General features: G+C 35.9%; 1 protein-coding gene across 18 annotated transcripts in view; it reads left to right on the top strand.

Moving 5' to 3' along the window:
- The window catches only part of EVI5 (ecotropic viral integration site 5), a 75264-nt gene that overhangs the window by 53040 nt on the left and 5959 nt on the right, over positions 1–16265 (top strand). For 13 of the 18 annotated variants that reach the window (XM_084528319.1, XM_084528309.1, XM_084528315.1 and 10 more), the window contains one exon: positions 978–1073. In XM_084528319.1, the coding sequence (XP_084384445.1) occupies positions 978–1073 (96 nt within the window). Of the gene's footprint in view, positions 1–977; positions 1074–1413; positions 2165–8379; positions 8563–9002; positions 9120–16265 lie in introns of those variants that run through there. The other 5 variants (XM_084528306.1, XM_084528305.1, XM_084528318.1 and 2 more) reach the window with 4 other exon arrangements.

Genomic DNA, 16265 nt, shown 5'->3' with positions numbered 1-16265 from the left:
GGGTTGTTCTCTTCATTCAGCAAAATGATTTTGGAATGCAAAATACTGTCCTGATACATATTTGTGTCCTGGTGCTGTTTCAGGGAAAGCTATCTGTTAAAGATTTTGCTTTGTCTTTTGAAGAACAGTTGACACCTCTCATTCTACAGGGTATTTAAATTCCATTTGCAAATAACTTCAAGCTTCCCTGTTGATTTTTTTTGCATTCTTCAAGCATATGTAGAGATTCAGCAAAATGAGCTACAGGTAGAGAAGCTAGATCTTCTTGTTATAGATTTCTGGTTGTATGTGATTTACAGTTAGGTTAAAGACTTGCATAAAATCAAGGTGGTTCTACCTTCCAAAGTTGATAGCTGCTTTGGAAATTATTCATTGGAGGGTAGAGGCACACATTACAACATACCTACAGATGCTGACTTGTACCTAGCAAAGGGCAGACATGGGCTGCTTTCAGAAAAGAGTTCTCTGCAGCAGGTGGTTATCTTTCTGAGATCTGCTAAGAATTTGGTTTAGTCATGTTAGGATTCCCTTTAGAGACAAGCTGAAAGCGTTGCAAGCTTTCACGTTTCAAGATGCTCAAGATGTCATTGGCACTTAAGAGCTACATTAGGTTGACAAACCTCTTCATCCCTGACTTTTTTTTTTTACTTGCCAATTTGTCATTATACCTCTTACAGCATTGGTAATAAAGAACATTCCTTTCTTCACTTTTGCTCTCTGGGGTTCCTACACAATAATTATTTTACTTGGCAGAGGAGCCCTTTTCATACAGTGTTTCCCAGGGCATCAGCTTGGTCTGTACTACTTATACCTGCTGGTAACTTCAACCAGATGCAAAGTGCTGGATGGTTTGTGTGTGTCCGTGTGTGTGTGTGAATGTTGTCTGTACGTGACAAAAAGCAAGCAGTTAAAATAGAATTTTAATATACCATATCTGTGAACAATTTGAATAAGATTCTTTTTTTAAATCAAAACAGAAAGAAGAAGGAAAAATTCAAGGGCAGCTTAATAATTCTGATTCTAACCAGTATATCAGAGAACTGAAAGATCAGATAGCCGAGCTGCATCATGAGGTAAGTGATAAAATTCTAGTGTCTGATCACTTGCACCTTTTGCCACATTTTAAACGTAGCAGGTCTTGCTTTTCTAGTAGCTATCATAGCTTCAGAACCTGATTTTGCCAATGTAAATTATTTTAAACGAATAAAATTAACTTTTGTATATGTCTTGCCCTTGTATCCTGGGATGTAAGAACAAAAGTCTCCTTAATTATACAACTTGATGTTAAATGAGACCACCATGTTCCATCTTGTTTTCTCCTTAATTTCATGAGCTGATCATACATTGTGTTGTGTTTGCTGCATTCAGAGCTATGTGCATGAAAATAAGCCCCTTTGTCTTTATTTATTACAGCTTTTGAGGATAATTCAGTTAGAAACTAAACAGCGTTTGTACAAGCTGAAGAGTCTGCGGAGATCTTTTTGTAGTTGCTATTGTGAGGACGAATTTTATGTGGTAGCGTACCAAGATTGCTTAAAAAGAAAAAGGATGCTTGCTTAATATCAGTTAACAGATTAAGTTTTAAACTGCCAAAACCTTTAGCCTATGAAATTTGTCTTCAGACTTCCTTGCTTTAATAGCTGTAGTAACTGTCTCTTAGTTAAAAAGATCAGAAGGTCTTGATTCCGAAATGGCTTGTGTAACTGCTGTGCTCACTGGCTCATTTCAGTTTGTCCTATGTTGTGAAGAAATATCTTTACTTAACACTGTTATGTGCAAAATGCCCAGTCATCTTTGCAATTTAGCATGTTTCTATATGCATTCTATTAGACAGCTCTGATAGTGTAGCTTAAAATTATAGTATTGTAGACAAATACAACCTATTAATTTTGTTTGTCTTTTTGGTTTTGTTAACTAAGCACATCCTTTCTTAAAGTGTAGTTACTGTTTTTGGAACAACCCTAGTAGATTCAAACTCTTACGACCCATCCTTTGAGAGTTATAATATAGCAGAGGAATGCTGTCTCTTCTATAGATAGAAGATAGTCTCTAGGGCCATCAGTCCAGCACTTCTACTGATCACTAAGCTCACTTAAAAAATAAATTTAAAAATCAATAACCTGGCATTTTCCATAAAAGGACTATAACTAGCTTGCTTTGTATGAGAAAATTGCTTGTAGAATTCCCAGAAAGCCAGATAACTTGTGTATTTTGCATAATGAAAAAAATAAAATAAACCTGTACTGATTCTACTCAGTGTAAATTTAAAAGATTAAAAAAAAGCTTTGGAGAAGAAGTAGGGTTACCGTTGGAAAGCTGTTGCATAATTTTCTGTATACAAGCAATTGTCATATGCCTGTCTGAGCAACACTATTTTCAGGAAGGCAAACAATTGGTTGTTTTTATTGTGAACGGGTTGGAAGGAAGGTTAGGCTCAAAAGAAAAGGCCAGCTAGGGAGTATATGAATCTCTACAATACTAGAGTTCACATAATTCCATGTAGAAGAGCATTTCTCTCCCAGAGGTGCACTTCGTTATGGCTTACTGCTTACCTAGTTTGGAAATTAAATTTTAGGAACAAAATATCTCATTCTAGAATATATAGAAACAGCAGCAAGAAACCCGTATATACTAAGCAAATTATAAACTGATAGCATCTGTGAATGCTTCCCTACAGTTTCTTTAATCCTGAAAGTCCTTGTTTACTAATCACTTTTTTCTGTACTTTAATATATCTAGTTGTCTAGTATTTAAATAGAAACTTTAGAGGGAAAGTAACAGTTCAGGCACAATCAGGCTTTATGGACGGAAAGTAATATTTAAGGCTTTATTTTGAGGATAACCCACTGGGCTGATTTTTATCATAATGTAAGATTAAGTCTGAAATGTAGGTAGTATTTATGGGTAGGTTGATTCCAATGAAGTCTTTAATCAACATAGCTGCTAAGTGAGGAACTTCATTTGCAGTGTTTTCTGGAAAAGTAAAATTTAACTGGCAATAAGAAGAGGCAAAAATGTTTGCTCTCAACTGCTAAATGCTAGGACTAGTATACTTCAGTCATTACCAATTAAAATAAACTAACTTTATGAAATCTACACTGAAATGTCTTCATGTGTAGCTCCATTAATGACCATACTACTTGGCTGCTTTTTTTATTCTACTTTTGCAAAAGCTGGGACAAAAAAAAAGTTATTTATAACTCTGCAAATTCATCTTCCTGAAGACATGGTGATAGGCTGACTGCAGCCTCCTAGCTGGTTAAAGGTAAAAGGCACTGGTAAAGCAGTAGAGTTCCTAGTGACTATATGGAGTTAACACTTCATATATTTTACCTGCAGAACTTTAAACTGGACACCAAGTAATGCAAAAGTTACAGTTGGGTGAAGTGACACAAGGTTCTTGGTGATGCCAAGATACTTATTGATGATTCTGTTTGTTGAACGCTTTTCCTTGCTGAACACTTCTTGCAGTACTGAATTCTTACAGAAATTTACATCAGAAGAATTGCAGGTTCTCAATCTGAATGCTGGAACAAAATAATGAAAAATCATGTATTGAATGAATACAAGTAATTGGAATGAAGTCCATATTAGCCTTCTGACAAACACCTTTGTGTCTTTGGCCAGAAATATGAGTGCATGTGTCCCTATTACCAGTGGAACCTGGAGTAGTGAGATACTCTCCAGTGTTTCTTACTGGAAACCTTTCACTGGCATGATCACATCACAGGATGGAATTAGAGTGGGGCAGCAGGAGTTGGTTATTAATGCTGCCTGGGGTCTCAAGCTGAATCCTCCCAGTGAAAAGTTGGGTTGTGGGTGTGCTACTACAGAGCAGGAGCAACAGGCTGCTGCTGATATGGTACATCTTGACTTTGTAATGGAAAAAAGTCGACACCCAAATTTCAGTTACTATACTGGAACAGGTGAGAAAAGTAACCCAAATAAGCTATGTTATCAGAACTCTGCATATAATGTAAGATTATAGAATTTATCTTTTAAAATTTTTTATTTCCAATCCTCTGCCTTTTGTTGCCATCTACATAATTAATTTTGGCGTGTCTTTTCTGACCTCTGACAGGCTGCAGTTCCTGTGAAGCAGCTTTATTACTTGTCATTAAATACAGTAAGCTTGGTTCCCCTGTCTTTGGCACAGAAGTCAGATCAGATGAGTGTCATTTGACCTTACAATTTAACCTGCTCTAAATGATGTAATGCTAATGATATAAGTTTACAGGCACTGCAAGATTTGTAACGGGTTATGTATTGTCAGATTGTGTACTGAGTGCTTGTACTTCAGTAGTGTCCTTTGATTAGACTCTGAGGTATTAAGTAAAAGCATTTGCTGTGAAACATTTTCACTATTCAAGAAATTGTCTCACTTCAGTAGGTATCATGGAGGTGAATGGTTAATGTTTGTGGGGGGAAAATACATGGAAATGTTGAGCTGCTTTACTTTCCTTAATGGAAATTCAAAGGGCTTAAGGAAAACTGAAATCATAAACTAGTCCTTGTTCATTTCAACATAAATCACATAGTGGGAGGAAGAAAAGGGAGGAGGTACTTTGTAGTTTGCCACTTTTTTTATTTTTAATTCAAACTGAATGAGATTAAATGATTTATAAAGTGCTTAAGTTCTGTATTTCATATACTATCCTTCTGTACATGCAGTATTTTATATAAATTACACAGCAGCTGTGTCTGCTTCCTGTTGGATGTTGCAAGGCTCATATGTGTTACCTAGATTACAGGAGTGGTACAAAAGATTAGAATTGACATGCTTACCCACAAGCTACACTGGCAGACCACAAGACACCTTTGGAGACAGAAGCAAGTGGTTTCCAGTCTTACAGACTTTGTGATTTAGGACTGAAGTGCTTAAGGTTAAATTGTATTCAAAGCAAAACTGTGTAAAAACTTGTCCTTGTCATACTGCTAGCTGATTTTTGTGTCTCTTGCAATGTTTTAATGAGTCTGTTTTGCTGTTAAATTTCAGTTTCTTTTTTATTAAGTCTTTAATCTTAGCACAATTTTCATAATAACCTAAATTCTTCCTAGTATGTATTCAAATACAATGAAGCATGTAGCCTCTACAATTTGGGATTGTAGAGCATTATTCCATGCTGTCACTACTGCATGTTGTACATATGCATTGGGGGATAGCTTTATGAAGGAGAGCGGCAGCAGACAGAAACTTACTGCTTCTTTCACTCAGTATGTGTTCTTCCTTAATATTTGAGGATCACTGAGAAAAGTATAAAACTCAGCATGCAAGAATAATAGAATGGCACTGAATGTCTAAGGGGTGAATAATCATGAGATTTTCTTAGTTGCCAATGGAAATTGTCATTGTCCAGGCGAGCTCCAATTTCAGTTTTCAAAAAAGTAGCATTCAGTGGACCCTCCAAATACTAGAGTGTGTCTGAAATTTCACTTCTAAGGTGCCGATTTTGCTCACTTAGTTTTCTTAATGCAGTTCCAATTATTTATTGCAGTATAAATTTAGGCATATAAAAGGCAGGAGTGTATCTGATATATTTAAAATCATTTTTCACACTTATCTGTACTTCAGGGATCTGGTAGTTGATGAATAAGGAGCATTTACTCACTTCTCTCCAGTGCAAAAATCAAGATCCTCAAGTGAAATGGGGGCAGGGATAAATTCCTCAAGTTGCATAGATGCCACTTGCATCACTGAAAAATGAGCTACTTGCTAAAGGCCAGGGAGAACGTTCTGGGAAATACTGCTGTCTGCCTCTTATTCTTTCTCAGGCATTTGCTATTGACCAACATCAGAGACAGGATATGGAGCTAGTTTTGCCCTAACTGTTCTTCTGTAATGATATATGTTTTTAACAAATAAATACTTGCAATATTTTGAGATGAAGGAAGGATGAGATAGCTCTTGAATATAAAAATCTTATGCATATGTTTTTGGTGTTTGAATGAAAAACAAAATCCTGATACTAGCGTGCCACGAAGGTTAAGTATTCAAGAGGTTAGAAAACCCTCTGCGAACTGCCCTCAGTATGGCTGATGGAAAAGAAGATGACAGATGCAGCTAGAGCATTATTTTCCAAAATGATTTTTTGAGGTTTTTAGAATGGTAACTTCAAGGGAAATTCTGGTGATTAAATTCTTGCATATTGACAATGCAGAAAAAGGGTTATGTTTGTGTTTTTTATATTTCTCACTTTTAGTATCTTGAAAACTTGATGGCTTCTCAAAGAAGTAGTGACCACTAGTTTACTACCTTTCCATTCCCAGAGTTTTATCTCAGAATGGATCTGATATTATGTTGTAAGAACCTAATGCAGTTAGTAAGGTTGTGATACAGGTGTTATCTCATGGTCTGATCTTGTTCCTGGTGAACTTGCATTTTAAGATTCTCTTAATGAAAAGAGATATAAAAGTTAGGGATTAAGTACTATGCTTTTAAAAGATTTTGCTTATGTGATAAAATTGAAGACACTTTAGGTAATTACTTTGAGGATAAATAATGCATAAGATATGACCAAAGGAGTAATTGGTAATATGGCTAAAGCTACAAGTTAAAGCTACATCTTGCAACTTAGGGTAGCTTTCTAGACTTACCACTGCTGAAACTAAAATGGAGAAGGGAAAGTACACTGTAGCCATCAGTGTGAAGGATGAAGAAAACCTGCATAGGCCACATAATACAACAACCAAACAGAATTCAGTGTGCTGTCAGCTGCAGGAGGAAAGTTAAACCACATTAACAGTTCCTTTGGTCTTAAATACCATGAACTTGAAGGTAAGCTCTGTTTAAAAAGTGCTCGTTTATTTCCTCCTTATTTTTATTTTAGTGGTTAATCTTAAATCAGCATGGTACAGTGAGTGGTTCTGGTCCCAAGCACAGCTTAGTTGTTGTACAAGCAACTAAATGACGACTGTGTTAACTATGGATGAGCACAAAATAACACTGCTGTTTATGGCCAGTTGATTAGCATGAGATCGGTTGATCACTCCTAGCAAAATTCCTAGCTCCTGATTCTCTCAACAATAGCATCTGGCTTTGGTGGTGGCATACCAGCAGGGAGTATTATTCCTTTCTTCTTCATTTTGTTATTAGGTTGTCTTTGAGTCGAATTCAATGCTTAGCAAATCAAATGCTCTGTAATCTGAAACATCACTAGACTACATTCATAAGCAGGGTAAACAACTGAGCTTTGTTCTGCTGTATTTAGGCTACTGTCATCCAGCTACTCAATTTGGATGTGCCTGTACTGCTTTACTGTCATAAGTGACCGCAGTGTGGACACATCTTCCACCCATTCAGAGCTTTAAAGGTTATACATAGCTTTGGGTGATGGACATAGAATTAATTTCTCACAGTTAATTCTTCTAGTTCAAGCTATGAGAAATAAAGTTCTTCACTGAAGACGTATTTATAAGGCAATGACTTGCGTGCATCAAATCATATGAGTTAATGAGACAAGATCAGACTTATCAGCATTTAGATCTTGGAAAGAAATATGTAACTTATTTCATTAGAATTGGGGTGAGAACAGCAAGTCCGAAAAGGCTTACTATTTTTCTTGAAACATCCATAGTTGGATATAATGCTCTTCTACTCAGTCTCATCAACTTACTTCCCCTCCTTGTCTCCTGGAAATAATGAGATTCATGAAAGGTTGGAAGCGTGCTGCTTACTGTCCATGGAGTATGCTGTGTACTGTCCAGGCAGATATGTATTTGGCTTTTTATGATTGTCACTTTTCATGCTTGCTTTCATAAAAACAGCCAATCTCTAAGATTTCAGTCAATTTCTACATTGTTCTTATTTCAGTTTTCGCTAAAACTAGTGCTTGTTAAAAGTACTGCTTGTTTCTCAATAATGACCAGAATCACATTATCACCTCACCTTCCAATAGTTCGTTGTACTGGACAAATGCTTTCAAAATATGTTTCTCTAAATGTTTTCTTACTTGATAAGAAATGCTGTCCCTGAAAGGAAATATGTTAACCCTCAGATTTACAAAGCAAGTGCTTCAGCTTGTGGTAGAAGTTTATAGCACAATAAATCATGTGCTTTTCTTCGACCATATCTTGCAAGCACAGTCGGACAACAGACCATCAGATTTTCCCTCCCCACAAGCAAAGTTCTTGCAAGGCTGCTGGACAGCTAAAAATGTAGTTGCTCTACTAGTACGTGTCAAAGATAGAGTCTCTGTGCTGGCGGAGTCTGATTTAAGTGGTTGTGGTCAGTCTGAGGAACCTGTGATGTGATAAGATAGCGTTTGTGAGGTCATGTGGTTTGCAAACACCCAGTCTAATGTAGCAGCTTTGTCTACACATGATAGTTAAATATATACTGTATGCTTTAGAAAAGTGAATTGCTTTATTTCTTCATTTCAGCATGTACTTAAGAATCAAAGATGTTATGCTGGCTTGATAATCCCCAGACTGTTACAGAAGGTGAGACTGAACAGATTGGGAGACTTAATACTTTCCATTACTTTCTCCAACTTAGTTACCCTGTTCTTCACAAAACAGCTGGCTTTAAAGACTATCTGCCTTAACTAAGCAATGAACAGGCAGAAGTTCTATTGCACAGTGGAATCTGTGTGTGTATTTTGTGAAAATCAATTGTTTATTTTGATTCATTTTGAATGAGTTTTCATAGTTAACACAAATATCCTACACTTGTCCAAAAAGCATGATTGATTTCATAATGATGCTACTCTGTTCCACAAACCTTTGGCCATAGACTCTACCTTCATCTTTGTATCAGCTACATGCCTCTCAATAACATCTTCAATAAAATAAGTGAACAGTGTAACCAAGAACAGTGATGCAGTGTCACCTTAGAGCAGGTATGAATTTGATTACTGCAGTAGGACTAGAAGATGAGGGCAACAGTTTTAGATATGAATCTTAACTGTTTCACTGCCACTGACAGATTCAGTGATCAAATGAAGGCTGGTGACTGTTCTCTGTAGAAACACTTCCCTTTTTTTCCCCCTGTTTGTATCCTACAGTACCTGAGCTTCAGATTGGTCTTGTGGAGAAATATACTAGTTCTTGATTGCAGTATTAGAACTGAATGTAGCAAGCTGTACCTAACTGTACTCCCTGTTTAGAGTTTGGATTGCCAAAGGAAGTGAACTGATTATAGGTAACAGTATTTCATTATCATGGCAATAACGCTGCTCTCCTTGCATGTTGCTTAAGGTGTGTGACCTCTCTGCTGTACTACACAGAGCTTTGTCAGGACCTGTACTGTGCTGCTGCTTACAAATCAAGTTCTGTTTTTGGATTGAATAGAGGGAGGGATTGTGGTCCTGGTTTGAACTTAACTGAGTAGTTGCTCAGTTAAGATGGAAAGATGTTGCATATACAGTGGTAACACAGGTGCCATCTATTTTTTACTTGAGAAACAAGCTCAGGAGAAGAATGCTATGTATTAGTGTGTTTGTATGTGGAGCAAACAGTGAACATGGTAGAAACCCATCCTAAAATTCCCTTACTGCTCTCAGAATAGCAGGTAGCATGGATAGAAGTTATTTTTGCCTCTGATCCATGAAATTAAAGTTACATAGTCTGATAAAAATGCAAAGGTTAACTCCTATTTTAAAAGGACAGAGTAAAAGTGCGAAATAATCATTTCCTGTAACTGTACCCATTATGGGTACATTTTCAGTCTCTGTATCAGCCAGTACATTCTAGTTAACACTTGAAGTTTCAGTAATTTTTCTATTTATAGATGTGTGTGCTCTGTAGGAAGAAGGAGCAGTGAGATTTAAGTAGTTCCTTGGATATAAGTCTGTGATAATTGCAGTACATTCAGTGTGATCATGCTGTTTTAAATTATTTTTGTTGCTATGTCCTCACTCCAAATAAACACCTTCATTAGAACTTCATGTGGGAAGAGTTTCTGGGAACTTTCCACCTACCTGCTAGCTACTTACAGAAACTTCTCAGGGTTAAGTCAGCTTAACTTTTCTGGAATTATATATGATCTCATTAAAATAAATTTGGCAAGATCTTAGAAAAACACCCTTAATAGACGAAATCTGACTTAGAGTTACTGAAGACTGATTTCTTTTGAAAATATTTGTAATTTAAAAGTTGGTTACTTCCTTAGCACTGTTACTATTTCAATTGCGTATTTGATACAGAACTTCAAAGTTTAATTTGATTATACGGCAGTAGATCAAAAACACTCTTTAACCATATAGTGCAGTGATCAAAAAGTCATGACCTCCCATTGATCGCTTTATTGGTTTCCTGTTCTGATTCACTGGAAACCTTCTGGTCTGAACACTTGTTGCTAGTTTTAATCTTTGTCACGTTTACAATACAGCAGACTCGTCTTTAGTAAAACTGATATACAACATACATTTAACATATTTCCTTTTGGCTCAAGAGCTCTTTGACTGGTAATACTGAAAAAAACACTTTTTATTAAAAAAAGAAAAAGGCAGCAAATGTACGCTTACATTCAGAGCAATATAAAGTACATAGTGGGACAACTAGAAATGACCTTGCTTTAATGCATTAAAACTACTTCATAGTTCTTATTTCAACTTGCTGATATCTATAGGGATTTTATAAAGCCTTTTGTACTACAGTAAGACTGAATATGACTTTTAAAGAGGCAATTTAAAACAGAGGCCACATTTTTTTCTTATAGCACTTAAATGAGCCTGAAATGACTCAGTCTTGGAAATTTCTTGCTGCTGTTTTGCTTTTTCTCTTTTGACACACTGCAATGGCTTGAACTCTGTTTAGTGATATGGTCAGCAAAGTTCATTTTTGGTAAATAGTTCGTGTGCCAGTGTTACTCTGCTTTTTAGAACGCATACTTTTTAAAGGATCATCCAAAGGTAGTTCTTTGTTAAAACTGCAGAACACAGATAATCATATGAGCTTGGAATAGAAAGAATTAATGACGAGTGGGGAAAATTCATCTAATATCGTGATACCTTTATGACTGTTTTTAATCCCATCAGAGATAACAAAAAAAAGTCACTGTGGAGACTTTGGGCTTTTAGCTTTTAAGAACAGCAGCCATATTGGTACAACTGAAAAGGTACCCTGGGTCCTTTCTAGTAAATAACATTGCCATTCATTGGTGGTTTAGGTATGGGCCCACATGAAGTTATAAGGCCTGCTGTTTAGTGTTCACTCGTCTCTGATTAGTTTCTATTGTTGCCAGTTTCAAGGTGTTTTGCTGCAATTGCTATAACAAGTTGGTAGGTCATACTGAAACTATTAGACTGAATTCAATTTATAAACTTCAGAAACAGTTGTACTGTTTTGAGATAGTATGGATCAAGAAGTTCAGACACATGAGACCATGGAGGCAACTGGATATAGAGAGATGCAGCATCTTCCTACCATGAAGTTATGCTGCAAGTTGGCCTTCTTTAAACCCTTATGCCTTACTAAAAGCAACGTGAAATTAATTTCCTCTATCTGCTTCTTTCTGCACGTCCTAAAAACCATAACAAATCAAATGGAATTTTCTCTAAGATTCATTTTATTACATTTCAAAATGAAGAGCCAAAGAATTTTTGTCAACTGATTTTTATCTTGGTATGTATGTTATAAACATTATAAATTTATTGGGATGGGCAGATGAGGTAATCCCAATAGGCAAACACAGAACTCATCAATACAAAGCGGGGTTAATTTTCTACAGGAAACACTTATTAAAAGGAAGACTGTCTAAGAGAAATCACCAAAGTTTTCCTGTCTAGAATCACTAATTTTTATTAGGGTCCATTGTGGATTGTGCAAGGTTCCCACTTCAGTTAGGCCAAACTCCATCCCACTTAAATGGCCAAATGTGCTGAGTTCCAAACAATATTCAGCATGCTGGGGTACAGTTGGATTTTCCTACGCTGACTGGCCAACAACATAGTTTCAGAGAACATTGCTAGACTCCCTAAAAATCAACGTTTTTGTTGATCTGATTAAAACTTTTGTAGTGTGAAATTTTTTAGATGAGTAAATTAATTTCTACATTTAAAGAAATCCAAATCAAAGCTGTTTAAAATAAATAATTAAAAAATAAGTAAAAAGTCTCCATGATAAGGAGAAGTTTAATAGGGTTTTATTAGCTTAGTAGCAAAGAAAGTAATTTTGCAAACAAATTTTGAAACTCTTATTGATGTTATTTGTGTGGCATGATCAAGATATTTCCTGCTCTAACTCATAGTACATAATGCACTGTTCTTAAACAGGACTTTGAATTTTTTTCATTTTTTGTGCAATGATTTTTTATTCAGTTATTCAATTAATGCATTAAGTATTGATTTGTACTGCCTTGCAAACCTCACTTTTAGGGGTGGAAAGGAGGGGAAATCAAAGACAAGTTGTAAAGTTATGTAATAGTGATTCCAATCTGATGTGATGGTGATTCCAGTCTGCTAGAATGCAAAATTATGTCAAGCCCCCACCCGTAACAATTCAGGCAAACTGTACTATTTGTAGTTTAGGTGAACTACAAAGGGAAAATAAGTGTTTTTGTCCAGGCTACCATTGTATTAAAATTTCTTCAAAATAGCTTTCCAGTCTTTTAATGGATTTTCAGTCTCGTACTTATGTTTGTGTCTTCAATGAGCCATTAGAACATGTTGAATGATTTGCATTTCAACAAAATCTAGACAGTCTCCTAGGTGTGTATTTAAGAATTTTGACATGAAATTAAACCTGAGGGAAAGCACCAGTAAATACAACAGCATAGTAACACTATTTAAGAATATACTTGTCTGTTCTGTCCATTTCAAGTCAGATCTCAAGCTAAAGCTTTTTTCCTAAAGAAGGAAATCTGAGACGACTCAAAGTTGTTCTGGAATAGTCTGAATAGCTTAGATCTTAATATTTTAAATGAAAACTGTCTGAAAACATGCAATGAAGATGTGACTTATTTCCTGAATTCCTCTGTTAAGGATAGCTGTATATCTCCTTCATGTCTGCCTCAAAGTGAAGAGGAAGAAATTTATTGTTTCTTTTTCTTTTCTTTTTTTCTTGTTTTTACACATTGCTTTCAAATCTTCTGAGGTGTGCAAAATGTATTCTAACTGCTTCAGTTTTTAATCTAGAGGTAGATATGGCAGTGGAGAAACTGAAATGGCTTTTGTAAGAGAGAGAGGGATGGCTATCTCTAGGTTTTCATATGGATCTCATGGAAGAGAGGCCCATACAGTCTCTCTCAGCTGCTATCTTTCAAACAGCAGTCCCTGTTATTAAGGCCTCTTCCTCAGGAGGAACAGCAGTGATTGGATAACTTGAATAAGCAGAGTAAACAAGTTCTTGTGTTCAGCACCTGTCCCAGTTTGGTTGGTTTGGTCTTCATGAATTGTCAATAATTTCCGGAATTACTCTCATTTGGCATTTGTAATGGCTGTCATTTACAAATTAATAATCATAATTAGGCCTGCATTTATAGCTTTGGCTTTAGGGTAAAAAATAAAATAAAAATAAACTGAGACAAGAAATTCACTGACACTGAAATAAGAGCTACAGCTTTGAGCTTTGTCTTAATAAAATTATAATGATAGTACACTTTTAATTTAGCAGATCTTTTTTAAATTGTCAGAGAATGTCATAATCTTTCTACACAAAGAATGTCTTTTGTAATACATGATAACTTATTTTACACATAATATTGAGTACTATGCAAGTTATCAGGAAGTTCTCAAAAGACTGTCCTTTGCCTTTTGCATATGAACCATCTGTTTCAGTAAAGCTGCCTTATAATTGAGGAAAAATGAAGGATGCCTTTAAGTCACTTTTTTGCATTAAACTTTTTCTTTATTGTGTGACATATTATGTCATACTTCTGCTTTTCTTAAATCTCAGACTTTCTGTTAAAATGCTCTGATACAGTTCTGTCACAATGCAACCCCAGCAGTACCTTTTGTATAAGGAAGCTGATTTTGTTGGGGAACTTAGAACCACCATTTGCATCGTAGCTGTACAGCCATTAAACTTGCTAAGAGGTTTTAGGTGAAGGATTGCTAATATTAGTTTCTGCAGCTATTTAGTTTAGCTCATGAATTCTCCATTTGTGCAGAGTTCATGTTGCAATGGTTTCATTATGAATGTGTCTGGCTGTGGAAGTACAACCTTGTATTTAAAAATGGGTTTCAGAAAGCATAAGATGTCTAAGATGCTTGTGTGCGTGGAAGTGAAAATGCATCATGAAAAGGCTTGTAGCTTTAACTTTGTATATGCCTTTTGTGTGCATATGCAGAAATGTTTCTGCATTGCAGCGCCAACTGGGCATAATACTGCTATTTGTCTCTCAAGTTACAATGTATTTCCCATTTGTTCAATCGGAGATGCTCTGACTGCTTCATTTTCTGAGATGAACACTCTTCCAAAGAAGCTGCTGGGAGAAATGATAGTGTGCTAGTATATGCATTAACCAGAGTGGGACCCTCACAACGGACGAGTGTCAGCAGTAAGTAGTAGTCAACTGCTGACTACTAGGGTTACTATTAAATGCTGTGATCCATTAGTCTCAGGAACTTGTAGGAAATTCAATTAAACTGCTTGTGTTCATGTTAAATGTGATTATAATTTATTTGATATTTTTAATTGGCTTATAATTAGACTTAATTTTCAATTCTCTTTTCATGTTGACAGTGTTTTTACTGAATTATAGGACAGGCATTTGAAAATGCTTATAACATGTTTCCTTTAGCTAAACATGGTTAGATCACACTTTCAGCAACATTCTAGTTTTCTTTTGAATCATATTTGGTTTATAACCAGGAAATGTTACTAAGAGTTACTAAGACTTCCTACTGTTACTAAGGTAGAGACAAAGAAAGAGGGAACTCTGATTTTTTTTAGATCTCTCTTGCTGCAAACAGTAGCCTTGAAATTTCAGTATCATTATTCTTTAAATGCAAGTTTAACATACTGCCTTCTGCCAAAATCCATTTTATTCACCCAAGCCAGCAATCGTATTTGTATAATATTTTGATAACAGTTGTGCATTGCTTGCTTTATCCTTCTGTGAATAGATTGAGTATTTATTGGCAAATATTCTTGGAACCTGTCCTTACTACTTCAGAATTGGGTGAATCTCTAGAATTGGTTGCTGAAGCCTTTTAAATGAATCAAAGTAACAGTTTGATTCATTTCAGTTTGACTTATCTTGGCCACTGAATTCCAGCGAAAAATAAAAAATCTGAGGTTAAACATAAAAATGTTTCACAGCTTAAGTTGAACTCTTAATAACAAAAAGACACTTAAAAGCTTAAGTTACATTTTATATTTAAAAAACAAAGGGGCTTAGAAACATAACTTGCTTGCGACTGACTAGCACCCTCTGTTTAACTTGTAAGAACTTGTGAAATGTACTAAAAATTCTAAATGTTTCTTTGCTGTCTCTCCCTTATGCCTGGCTTGATGAGGCAGTCAGCAACAGGTAAGAAAGTTTATGGAGGTTGAAGGATCTGATTGTTAATATTCTTCCAGCCTTTTTTCTGCTCCTCTGAATTTCTGGAAGTACACCGTTACTCATGAGTATGTGTAAGTCTCTTCATATGTTGACCAGCAGGACATGCTGAATCCTTTAAGCACAAGAAGGTACATAAATGCAAGAAGCTGGTCGTTTAGTTGTCATGATTTTGTTCTTGGTTCAGATGGCTTTTGAAAGGATTTTGAAAGGATAATGATAAAAAGTTTTGGTCACAATGTCATGAACCCTTTGAAACATCCTAAAAACCATTTGAATGTTATAGTGAAAAATAGTGAAAACTGAATTAAAGCCACAGCCACCTAGACAATATGACCTGGATGTGAGAATTAAAGCAAAACATGTGGGTTTACAAGACCTAGTTTCTCAGACCTGATGAGATTTGAGATTCTTGCAAAACTGAAGCAATAGAAAAAAACAAAGTTCATTTGAGTGTTACTTCTCAGGGTCAGAGAGGTCTAGTTCCCTTCATAAGAAGCAGAGCCGGACCTAAGACTGAAAGGATTTACCAGTATTGGCTCTTTTTTACAGAAGTGACAGACCCTGGTGTGTACCTGGGGTGTAAGTTCATATTCTATTCATCAAGGCTGCAAGAAAAAGGCTGTTCTTTTTCTTCAGGTGGAATGATAGAGAGTAAAACTAGGTTGGTTTATGTTTTTGTTAGTTTCCCCCTTCCCCCAAATCCTTACTTAGATGTCCCATTACATATGATGCTTTGCTAGTTGAATGACATCTTGGCATGATTTCCTACATTACGTTCAAGCAACATGCTGATGGTAAGGATCTTAAGTAGTCTCTCAAA

Source organism: Aythya ferina (assembly GCF_964211825.1).
Source record: "Aythya ferina genome assembly, chromosome: 8".
Lineage (NCBI taxonomy): Eukaryota > Metazoa > Chordata > Aves > Anseriformes > Anatidae > Aythya > Aythya ferina.
Note: the sequence above shows the minus strand (reverse complement) of the source record. Positions and strands in the feature narration are given on the sequence as shown.